General features: G+C 37.9%; 1 protein-coding gene across 4 annotated transcripts in view; it reads left to right on the plus strand.

The window, feature by feature from the left end:
- Positions 1 to 9178, plus strand: part of PDE10A (phosphodiesterase 10A) — a 347743-nt gene extending 338565 nt beyond the window's left edge. For all 4 annotated transcript variants that reach the window (XM_017746080.1, XM_008643319.2, XM_017746063.1 and 1 more), the window contains 3 exons: positions 1399 to 1479; positions 4206 to 4294; positions 8789 to 9178. In XM_017746080.1, the coding sequence (XP_017601569.1) occupies positions 1399 to 1479; positions 4206 to 4294; positions 8789 to 8906 (288 nt within the window). In that variant the 3' untranslated portion in view covers positions 8907 to 9178. The remainder of the gene's footprint in view (positions 1 to 1398; positions 1480 to 4205; positions 4295 to 8788) is intronic.
- Positions 9179 to 12858: the final 3680 nt, after the last annotated feature.

The raw sequence follows: 12858 nt of genomic DNA on the forward strand, positions 1-12858 counted from the left end.
ATAAGCTACAAGTAGGATAGAATATTACAGTTGTAAAAGTAGGATAGACTACTGCTTCTAATAACTACTTGAATTCATCATCTTAATATGTTGAGTAGTGTAATCAGAGTGTTTTATAATATTTCTTCTTCATGAAATCATTAACTAAGACAATAGCTCTAGAAGAGGTTGCAGCAATTTTGTGGTATGTCACAGTGATCTTTTTTTTCCAAAGCCCAGTATAGCTAGTGTCTTCAACTAAGTTCTGCCTTTGTATCACTCTGCATGAAGCTTTCCCAGACTGCTACAATTCAAGCAAAATAATATGTTGGTCATCAATTATACAGAATTACAAGCTTGTATAAATATGTCTGTTGTGATTTTTTTTTTTGTGAGATATGAGGCAATTGTTAAACCCTTTCTATAGTATTTTTAAGAGACTTATAAACCAATTATATCTGTACTGCAAGGATGATACAAACTTCTGGGGTTAAAAAATGGGGGAAGCTTCTGGCATCTTCTCACAGAAGCTTCTGGCATCTTCTCACACCCCACTACCAAAGCCTTGCCATGCAAACCCAATGCATAAAGTTAGTCAATTGAAGATCACTTTGGAATCTCAGACATGGGCAATAGCCAAAAGCAGTCATTACTGTAGTCACTGTAGTTGCCTGTGGTTTGACAATGCAGTTGAGGCATAAGACTTGGAAAACTTCAATTTGTTTCAGAAAGTAGCAAGCTACTTACATATTTTTAAGAAGTAATCTTTTCAAGGTCGAATGCAGTGCTCAGAAATGTGTTTTAGCTGCTCTGCTGGTAATGGGAATGTAAGGAGAGAGTTTTCTCTTGTACCTTACATATATCCGGTCTTTGGATACACTTTGTTTTTCCCAGTATTCCTCTCATGAATCTAGAGGGACAACATACTGAAAGCAAAGAAGGCTGTTTTACAGGCAGCTTCTTCAAAGCAGCATGGTGAAAACCACAAAATTTTTGGCAAAGAGGGCACACTGTAAATTCATCTGGCTTACTCAGCTTTTCTTTTGATGAGTGAGTTGTGTTTTACTGGTCATTGTATTATGGTGCTTTAAACAGATATTTTGAAAGATGAGACTAGAATAGAACAGAATAGAATGATTTCTTTGGGTTTCAAAGCTGCTTTTTATTATGGAGACACACACACTTGGAAACAAGGAAAATATGTGTGCATTGACAGAATTTGCTATTTAAATTATCACTTAGGTGGATGTACAAAATGAGCCTCTCCTTAGGCATTTTTCTGAGACTGCCTCAGAGTGATACCACAGGTTATTTTAAATTCTGGATTTTTAGACAGACATAGATTAGAAGATGGAAATTAATTCAGGTGTCAATAGTCTTGTTTTTGTTTTCTTAATCTCTCTCTCTACTTATCTCCAGGGTGATGAAATGAAGAAAACAGGTATTCAACCTATTCCTATGATGGACAGAGATAAGAAAGATGAAGTCCCTCAGGGTCAGGTATGAACTCTCTCAGTAAAATAGTACATGTTTATACATAAAACATGTATGGAAAAACCATTTCATATGTTAATGAATATTGCATTTCAAATTGGGTTATTCAGACTGCTGAATTCTATGTTCTGCATGCAACTATATTATTTTTTAAAGTAGCAGTGGAAAACTTGTTTTCAAATTTTTTCAAAAATGGCAATATGCTCTTTGCTGTTATTACTTGCTCCCTTTTTTGTACTTGTAGCTCTAGCTAAGACCACAATCACCTTAAATTTTTACAAGAGTCAATAATGCTTTTTATCTTAGTAAGTGGTTGTTTCAGCCCTTAGCTAAAAGTTTTTTCTGTTTTATGCGTGAACAGATGGCTCATGGGTTGGGCACAAAGGGTTACAGCGAATGGGGTGACATCAGACTGGGGACCTGTCACTACTGGGGTTCCACAGGGCTCCACCCTCAGCCCTGTGCTCTTCAACATCTTCATAAATGACTTGGGCACAGGACTGGAAGAGATACAGAGCAAGTTCACAGAGGAAAGTTCCAAAACTGGGAGGAGCTGTTGAGCTCCTTGAGGGCAGGCAGAACCTGCAGAGAGACCTCAACAAATCAGAGGGCTGGGCAATCACCAACCATATGAAGTTCACCAAGGGAAAGTGCTGGATTCTGTACCTGGGATGGGACAACCCTGGATGTATGGACAGGCTGGGGAATGGGATGCTGGAAGGCAGTGTGGAGGAAAGGGACTTGGGGGTCCCGGTCGATGGCAAGTTGAACCTGAGTCAGCAGGGCCCTGGCAGCCAGGAGGGCCAACCCTGTCCTGGGGTGCCTCAGGCACAGCATTGCCAGCCAGGGAAGGGAGGGGATTGTCCTGCTCTGCTCTGCACTGGGGCAGCCTCACCTTGAGTGTTTGGGGAAATTTTTGGGTGCCAAAATATAAGAATGATATTAAATTATTAGAGAGTGTCCAAAGGAAGGCCACACAGATGGTGAAGGGCCTTGAGGGGAAGTCATATGATGAAAAGCTGAGGTAAATTGGTCTGTTCAGCCTGGAGAAGAGGAGATTGAGGGGAGATCTCATTGCAGTTACAACTTCCTTGTGAGGGGAAGGGGAAGAGGAGGGGCAGGCACGGAACTCTTCTCTGTGGTGACCAGTGACAGGACCTGAGGGAGTGTCAAAGTAGGTTTAGGTTGGATACTAGGAGAAGGTTCTTCACCCAGAGGGTGGTTGGGCACTGGAACAGGCTCCCCAGGGAAGTGGTCACAGCACCAGCGTGACAGAGTTCAAGAAGTGTTTGGACAATGCTGTTGGTCAAATGGTGTGACTCTTGGGGATGGGCCTATGCAGGGCCAGGAATTGGACTCAATAGTCCTTGAGGGTCCCTTCCAACTCATCTTATTCTTTGAGTCTGTTATTTTCATTGAGCCAGAAGGTCTACATGTACCATCTCTAATATCCCATTTTAGTTTTTGATAATTATGGAGTAATCTCCTTTTCCCGCTGAAATAAAAGAGATCCTCTTAAAAACAAGCAAACAAGAAGAAAAGAAAAAAACCCAAAACAAATAGGAAGAAAACGATGCAGTATGTGAAATAGTGTGGATGAGCAGACATCCCATATATATGTAGCCTTGCCTCCTCACCAGCTGCAGTTTCTTTCCGTTGGTTGCACTGTAAGTACTTCATCTCAGAGTGTAGGGTTCACAGCTCAGAAAATGTATCTTATTTTTATTTAAAGTATACAGAGGACTTGGTTACATAGCAGTATGGGAGGAATCTTTGTATTGATGAAGACAAGAGTTGCTTTTCAGTTTCTGAATAAGGATCAAAGTTTGGACTATAAAAAAAAGAGATATTAGCTAATGCTTTGGTCATGGTACAACACATAGTATTTCACTAAAAGGGATTAAAAATTCTGCCCTAAGGAAGGGATCACAGTGCACTATTTTAACTGTCATAAGAGTCTGGGATAAGTGAGTGATGCTATAATGAATCTGAATGCAACCTGTCAACCTTGATAATATATAAGTAGCATTTTCTAAAAATTTCTTTATGTCATGACAATTCAGCTGTGACATCGAAGCTGTCATAGCCCCTAAGCCTGAATGAGTCAGATATCATTAAAAATGTGCTCATTTGGTGTTCTCTAAATATGATAATGGTAAAAATATATTATTGAACTGCATACCTGAGAAACAATTGCAAACCAGTTATTGAACACAGTGCACACCATTCACAAATGTCAAAAGCTCCCAGCATTTTAAGTACTTTGAGCTGTGCAATGCATACCCTGGAGGACATCAGAACAATCCAGAATCTGACCATATTTTGTGAATGCTGCACAAATTTCCTTTTTTAAAAAATAAAATCATCACATGAATAATGTTTGCAGAAATGTCTCTAGCATCTCCACCTACTTCCCTCCACTACTGACACCAAACAGGTAGACACACCCTGAACAAATAAAATGAATCAATTGAAAAATAAAAGGTTCTGTAGAAAACTCTACCTAAAGCAGCCATATCAGTCATAAAAGAAAGGAGTGTAAGCAGCTTGTAATTACCAAAGATTTCACTGTTGCTGCTTATTTTAAAGTATTTGGATATTAAAAGGAGATGCAGAAATGTGAATAACTAATATAAGTAGTAATTAAGTAAAGAGTTTTGAGCTAGCTGGCTGTTAGATTCCGGTGTTGCAGTTTGGCAACATCTATTTTTTTTCATTCTTGTTTTTCATAGATTGGGTTCTACAATGCTGTAGCCATCCCATGTTACACCACCCTTGCACAGATCTTTCCTCCAACTGGGCCACTACTCCGAGCGTGCAGGTGAGTAAGCATGCATAGCTTGTAGCTTGGTCAAAGAAAAAGCAAGAGTGCTTGCAAGTTTGTCTGGAAATATAGACTTTTAGTTTTAGAATTTGCATGAACATTAACAAGGATACACATCCCACACTAATCTATGCAGAAACCCAGAGTTGATAACTACTGTCTGGGACTATCTACTGTAGATCTACAGACACAGCTGATTAAAATGTGTTGGATGCCAAAAGCATTTAGAGAGAAACAGTTCAGCATTTATGCATCCCTGTCTGCACTGGTTCAGTGCAATTTCCCTCTGTGTCCTTTTTATGTCAATATGGTTCTCAAAACAAAAATTTGCTAGTATTCTCTTTAATTTAAAAAATGTGGGTTTAGCATGTGGTTTTATTTCATATCAGGTCTTTTTTTATTAAAAACCAGAAAAAGAAATATCCAGAAAATATTCAGTAGTTGGGAGCATGAGAGTGGTAACTTTGGGGTTTGGGAGAGGCAAATGTAACTTTCTCCTATGACACAGTGGGTATGGAGCATGGGTTGTTCTGGAAAAGAGGCAAGAGTCCTTTATCTGTTGGCTGCTTCTACACTTGAATGATGGTGAATTTCTTTGTTGGTAGTTCTGTCCAGTAATTATATCCTGGGCCTTAGCAATCTTTCCTGACAAAAATTCTGTTGAAATTAGTGTATGCTTCATGAAAATGTTCTGGTTTCAGGTTAATCAATATTTTCTAGAAAACCCCCATTTTTTCATAAAATGCCAGCAATTTTTAGTCACATCAAGTTGTTAAAGGTCTGTTTTTCTATGCTCTTACTAGTACTCTCTCATATTTTTTGTTCTGTTGTGGTCCTTACATTCTATCTTACATTGAACTTTTTCTTTGTCCTGTATGGCAGAGCTACCTCCTCTGTCACTTTCCTCATCTTGTGGACTAAATTATTTCTGTTAAGTAAAAGAAAAATGCTTTGAAATTAATGTAAAAACTTTCATATAGCTATGAGAAGAATATGTAGGTCTGTGTCAGTGATACAGAGGACTACCTTATGAAAAACAGTGAGTATCTAGGAGGCATCATTAATAGCTGCCTCCAAGGTACCTCTGCTGGACATGGCTGTGCAACCCTTAAATGAATATGCAAGGAATATTCAGGAGGATTAGAGACTATACCTCTGGAGTTATTATATTAATGGGGCTAGAGCTGGAATTTTGTTTAGTGTTGATGCTTCAAGAAGAGTAGATAAAGACATGAGCAAACAAGAGAACATAAAGAAAGAGCTGAAAGAATGTTTTGAGATCTCAGTAGAGAGAGACTAGGTAATGTATTTTATTTATCCAAGAAAATCATAGAATCTCAAAATGGTTTGGTTGGAAGGGACTTAAACATCATCTAGTTCAGTCTCCCCTCCGTAGGAATGGACATCTTCCACTAGAACAGGGCCCAGAGCTCCATCCAGACTGGCCTTGAACACTTCCAGGGATGTGGCATCCATAGCTTCTCTGGGCAACTTGTTCCAGTGCCTCACCACCCTCACAGTAAAGACTTGATCAAAATCAAGTTGTTATTCCACTTAATGGAAACCGGAGCTTAGAGAGGCAGGGTTGAGTGCCTAAGACTGCACAGTATCTTTTACAGGAGCAACAATCCGGGAAGACATACATCTTTTGATTTCTGGCCACATGGATGATATCCCAATGAGGCTTATTTGTAAAAGTGGCCTGTTCTAGTCGGCGGTTCATCTTTTGAAACCCAGATGAGGATATTTAAAGTTGAATTGTGGATATCAAACACCCACATAAGTATGTGCTCTAGACAAAGGCTCTCCCTAATTCTGAAGATCAAGCATGAACATCTTTTCAAGAGCTGGTTTCTCTGTAGAAGGTGTGATGTCTGAAGTAAAATCAATCAGACTCCTGGCAGAGAGTATATGAATTTTTTCTATTACAGAAATTACGTTTGTTGTTTGTAATTCAAATTGTCATAATGATACTTCTGAAAGCTACACTGGCACAGTCTCCACACTGGATAAAGCTCTGTCCAGACAGCTCCCTGTCTTGCAGCTGTGTATCCTTTAATTTAGATTGTGCTGATGCAGAACTCGAGCGGAGATGTGTCGATAAAGTCTCTGAAGGACTAAAGAGCTTCTTGAAAATCCAAACCCTGGAAAAAAAAGTCTTCTGAGGAGCTGTTTGGTAGTTTTATCTTAGCCTTGAATTTACCCTCTGCTTTGTCTTTGAAGAGAATGAAGAGGAAGTTTGAGGGTTAAGACTTGGAGATGGAGAACAGGAAATCAAAATACAGATATAACTTCAGGTGCCCAGTTAGAAAAAAATGATGTTATTGCAGGGTCTAGAATACTCCAGAGTGGCTGATTTTGCAGTACACTTTTGTTTTTCCTTTATTTTTGATGGTTAACTGTTATTTGGTGATGAGAGGCAAACAGCCTCATTCTTGCTTGGTGTTTCCTTAGTTGTTGACTGAACCAATTTTTGATATCACCCCTTCACCAGCAGTGCTCATTCTTGAAACACAGTATTTAAGCTGCTGTGTCCTTGAGTTCTTTGAAACTCAGACACCAGCTGCAAATAATAGCAGCAAAAGCAGCCAAGGCAGCATGTCAGCATCAAGGTTTTTATTTTTAGAGCATCTGGGCATTTATTCCAGACACTAGGAGCCAGGGCTTCATTGGGAGCTCAAAGGCAAATGAATCATATTATCTACACCTTACAAAAAAATAAAATATCTAACACTGATTTCCCTAAAGTAAGATAGCAGCTAATAGTCTAGAAGGTTTTCTCATCTGGTAATTTATTCCACATTTTTAAATGCTTTCTTGTCATTTTGAGTAGATCAAAACTATTAGCCACCTGTGTTACAGTGTTCAGAATAAGTCTTATGTAAGTTTTCTAGCCCATGTACTCAGTAGGCCTACCAAAGCATAACTATATGGCAGTGTATTTATTTAGAGGATGATGTGATTTATTTTTCTCCTTTATTTCAGACCAAATAATTTAAAACTATTTTCCTTATGATTTTGGGTCTCTCAATTCTTGCTAAAATTGATACAACTTAAAAATATTTTGACTGCAGTTCTCATTACTTTCCCAGTTCCAGGAAGGAGACAGAACTAGAGATGCTCCATTTTTTCTGATCCTTAGTGCGTGATTGTATTCTCTGAGGTTCAATGCTGTATTAATGCTGGCTTTATAACTTCCAGCTGGTCTGAAGCACTGGCAGAGCATTTTCCTGCAGAAAATGGTGTAGGTGTTACCCTAGAGGGCACCAGCTTGCTTTGGTAGATTTCATCAGATCCTGTCTTCCACAATCCCCAGAAAATGCAACATTTTCTCTTCTTACCTGTACATTGTGCTTTCAGATCAATATTTGCTGGTTTAGCAAATGTTTTGGCAAGGCTTTGACAAAAAACGCAGAAGAGCTCTGCCACATAAATTACAATGTAATATCATGGTATTACACATATCATGGGAGACATTTTAGCACTGTTGCCATCCTGTTTGTTTACTGAAGGCATATAAGAACTGTTGTTTCAGTAAATAGGGATCTGACAGCATGAAAATGAAACAGTTGGGTTTACTCTCTTTCTCCCTGTGTTTGAAGACTGAATGCTGAGATTTGGCCATAGGTTGCAATTATGTTTCACTATTGCATATAGACTTCCCAGTCACTAGAGTGATACTGGTGTACAGTAAGTAAGACTATGGGTTTGTACCCCCTTCAGATCATTAGAACATTGCCAGCTTAATTTCTCCTCATTCTATGGCTTATGAACCAACTTTTGAATTTAAGGGTTGGCCAGGCTGTGAGACACTAAAAGAAATTTATGTCTAAAGGTGTACCCTTTAGATGTAGTAGACTGATAATATGATCACCACAATAGTAATTGAAAATTGATACTATGATATTGGCATCCAACATTTTATATACTGTCAGGCAGCCCATGTGTAGGAGTTTCAGAAAGCTTAATGTGCTCCTGTTGTTTCCAATGAGGGAAGCTTCCTGGCAAAAGTCCTGATTTCTCTGCTGGTTTTGAAAAGGGCTGAAGTAAAATCTGCTGTGGTAAAATCCCTGCAGTCCAAAGTGTGAAAGGTTTCTTGTCTCTGGAGTGCTGTTTCAAAGTCTCTTCAGACATGTCTCTCTTGGGTCACAGCTGGGCTTTTCTGAAGCCCTGAGGGCTATAAATTTGTCATGGAAGCAGGTGGGGAGCCTCTAGCTTCAGGGCTTGCCTTGGGGAAGGAAGGTGTACTGTAGGCTAATTTAGAGTTAACATGGATATGAGTCAGACAGAATTACAAAATGGGATAACTGAAGTTGAAGGCTGAAATAATGTATAGATGATAAAAGCTTGATTACATACAGGTACTAATACAAATATACTTACATAAATATAATTCTCAAAGTATAGTACAGCAGACATTACTGTGAGGAAGAAATAAATCCCAGTAAACTTATGAACAGTGTTTTACCTTTGACTTTTTTGCAACTCCAGGGACAATCTCAACCAATGGGAGAAAGTAACGAGAGGTGAGGAAGCCTCTATATGGATTTCTTCTCAATCCCTTGCTCCTGGGACATCTGATTCTCTTCCTGTGAAGATTGATGACTGAACATCAGCAACAGATTGCTTTAACATGAAAAGCACCCCTTCTTGTTTTGGGGATTGTTTTTTTGTTTTGTTTCATTTTTATTTGGAAAAAAAAAAAAGGAAAAAGGAAAGCTACAAAATGCTAACTAAGAAGTAGACCTGCCTGGGAAGGTAGCACCTACGGAGTTACCTCAGCTAAGTGACTCCGACAGCCAATCTCCTGACCTACACCAGTGACACAATGTAAACAGAGGGAAAATGACAACCCAGATGTTTTGGAGTCAGCTATCAAAAGAGAACTTACAACTTGTGAATATAAAAGACTGGCCTTATCTCATGGGCTACATTGCTGAGGCCTTAATTTAAAACTGATGGGGGTGGGGGGAATCTTATGGGGTACTTCTAAATTGTATCTTTCTAGTAAGGGTTTCAATGGTACTTTTATTATACTGTACTGTGGCTGGCTTTAACACCAGTGTCACTTGGGAGTTCTTGGCTATAAATAGAACAATATACCCATTGCTATTGTGAATGTTTATGTGTGATCTACTTGTAATCAGTTTGAACTCCAGCAGAATCCTTGGAGACTATAATTTATGCTTAGGTTACTCTCTTGCTGGAAACTAAAGGAAAACCAACATTCAGGTTAAAGTTTTAAAGTACTTCATTAAGCATCATGATGCCAATTGTCTGTCACTCACAAGGGAAATGTTGATAGAACTAGTGATGGTGCTTTGTTCTTTAGGATGTTTTTTAAACCTAGAAAACTCCTCCCTTAAAACACTGGAAGTACTGGATAATTATCTCCGATATGAGAGGGAGTTTCAGGTTGGAGTTTTTGTGTCCATAGTGACAGAAATAGCGGACTAAAATTTAAATGTGACAGCAAAGATTTCCTTGCCCAGCTCACAATTAAGTAAAGTCATCATTTTTATTTCTACCTACTGAGCTGTATTTTAAAAGGTATTAGAGACATACCTGAAGTATGCTATCTGCTCGGAACAAAAGCCTTGTCAGAAAATTCAGGTGTGATAAGAGAGATTGTGGTACCATCACAATAAATCAAAAATGTGTTTGTATTGACTAGCTATTGTGTTGCACAGTAACACTGCATGTCTTCTACTGCTTTTTCCCCCCATCCCAAGATGAGTGAAATTAGGAAACTTCTCCATTTGTCTGTTTGTTTTTTCCCCTAGTTAGCAAAATTTCCAGGTTTAGAAATGCCTTTATTAGTGAAAGAATAGCTGACTGAAGAAAAGTACACTAAATGGTGTGTTTACAGTTCTGTGCTGACAGGCCTCAGCCTTAACAAACTTATGCACAGACTTACATGTAATGCCACTCTTTTAAATTTAGTGCAATTGTACAGAGTATGTCTCATGACACCTAATTTGCCTTTGTCGTTCTCTTAAAAATAATGAGAAAAAAAAACTTCATAGTGATCCACACAGTAGGTGAAAACACAGTCTTTGCATACCTTTCACATACAGCATATACTGCATTATGTGCTTTTTCACAGATAATGCGCTCTTGTAGAGGTTCCGTGATAACATGGCCATTGTGTAACTGCGACGAGTAATGGTAGTGACCTAAAGACAGAACACAGGTTCTCTTTTTCCATCTCCTGTCTTTTGGGCTCTATTGCTCTAACAGGCATGCCAGCTTTTGGGTTCCATGTGAACAACTTGGCCTCTTGAGTTTTGCCTTCTGTTATGGTCGAGCACATGCCAGTATCTGTATATGTGTACAGTACGTGATCCGTAGTCGCATAATGTATAAATGCACCTAAGCCTTTGCTGTACATAGAGATCCCACAGGCTGAGAATTCAATATGAAGTTATCTTATTTGTATGATGCATGTTACTTAGCAACAGCCCCATAATTTTTTTCAGTTTCCCTTAGCAATTCTAAGTGCAGAAATTCTTTGGTAATCACAGCAAACTGGTTTGGAATTGAAAAAGAACAAAAACAAAAAAGAAAAACATGGCATGAAACAATTACACCAAAGTAGAATGAATAATATCTCATGCTGTGTCCTCTACTTTCCTCCTTAGCCATTCTGTTTCAGCTAAGTAATGCAGATGCAACCTTTCATCCACTAAGTACTTGAGACAGAATCCACTGTTCGTAATTTACATGGAAATTATCTAAATCTATGGTGACTACAAAAATCCTTTTGAAATTCAGATACCTCAACAACTGGATGGAATGTTTTCCTTTCCTTTGTGGGCTAACTATATTTGCTTAAGCATATTTGCCTTAAATACATTTGCCATAAATATATTTGCCATCATTTTCCCTTTTTTTCCCCCTCTCCATTTAAAAATGCTGATATTAAAAGCATTGCAAAAGTATTCCTTATCACACTATGCCTGCGTGTATGGAAAGCTTTTCATTCATCTTTTACTCACGGACAGTAAAGGTAAATTCACTAGTTCTGCTTCCCACCATTAAAAATACTTGTCAGTATCACACACGACGTTATGTTTTGAAGTTTATAAGTACTGATAGAGAGCATGTTTCCCTGGCAAATTTGTCAAACTGGCAATAAGTTGTTCTATTAATATCTCAAGTGAATCAGCTACTGTTTCTAATATAGAGCTATCCAAACCACTTAAAATATATGTTTGCTATAGTATAATGTCTATTAGAATTTTTAAAAATTGGCTCCAGTGGCTGTGATTTGGTTTGATTTCCTGGTGTGTAAAAGGAGAAAGGTCATAACAAAATGTTACTCCTTGTTAGGACCTAGACCAACAAAAATAATCATGACAAGCTGGGTTTTTTTTAGCGAATATAGTCTGTCTTGGCATTTACAGAGTACAGATTTGTATGTGTAAATATTTTGTAGAAAAAGATTTGTATCTGCACTTCCAAAGTCAAACCCATCAAAAATTAGAACCTTGGAGCTGCATTTGAATTTAATGACTCAAAGATCATTCCTTTCCTAGAAGTGTTAGATTTTATATTCCTAGAACTGCATTTTTCTTGATAATAATTCCAGCTGCTTTTCCCTTCTGTGTCTAGTAAATGTGAAAACACTGTTTGAAGTTCTAACTGAGCATTTGTAGTGTATTATGAAATGGTGCCTGAATGGTATGCACTAAGTGAGAAAAATAGTTGACATAGCATGATACTCACTGAGATGTTGCATATTTTATTACAGCACGAAAAATTCCATTTTTACAATTAATCTATGAATTTTGGATGGTTTTGCAGCATTCTACTGTAATGGTTCAACTCATGGCAGTAATTTTTTTTCTATAAATGACCATTAGAGAAATGAAATACGGGTTTTTTAGGGGGAGTATATGATCAAGCATATTAAATTGGAGGGGACATGCAGAATGGAATTCATCTTTTTATGTGGTACAGATTTCTTTCCTGTGTTTAAACTTAAAACAGTGGGATCAGTTTGCTGTGACTGCACTTAGAGCATTTAGTGTTAAAATTGTAGGAGTAGCAAAAAGCACTGTTCATGTTAAAAAATAGAGATTGTTAGATGCTCAAATCAATCATGACCCTCTTGAAATAATGCATTTGCCTCAAACACTGTGATATTGGACCAGTTCTGTGAAGTGGAACAATTAATTTATTCATTCTAAACACAGAAAAGGCTTTCTGCACACTACTACAAAGGAAGTTCATGTTCAAACTTTAGGTTATATATCCCAATCTAGCAAAGGCACATCATAACTTTTGTTTGCTTTCTGACCAAAAACTGTGCTCGATTGTAATACGGGTGTATACTCTGTCAAAAAACCCTAAAATAACGGACTGCTTTCTAGGGTAGATCAAACTGATTTGTAGAGTAGTTTCATAAATATTCCAAATTCAGGTTGGGCTGTTATGTGAAGAAGAAAGAACTTCAAGGTAACAACATTCAACTTTACTACATTTAGTGAGCTGAAAAATTTGTTTTATATATATATATATTTACACACACATATATATATATATGATACATATAAACT

The sequence above is a fragment of the Corvus brachyrhynchos genome, unplaced genomic scaffold, assembly GCF_000691975.1.
Source record: "Corvus brachyrhynchos isolate BGI_N302 unplaced genomic scaffold, ASM69197v1 scaffold70, whole genome shotgun sequence".
Lineage (NCBI taxonomy): Eukaryota > Metazoa > Chordata > Aves > Passeriformes > Corvidae > Corvus > Corvus brachyrhynchos.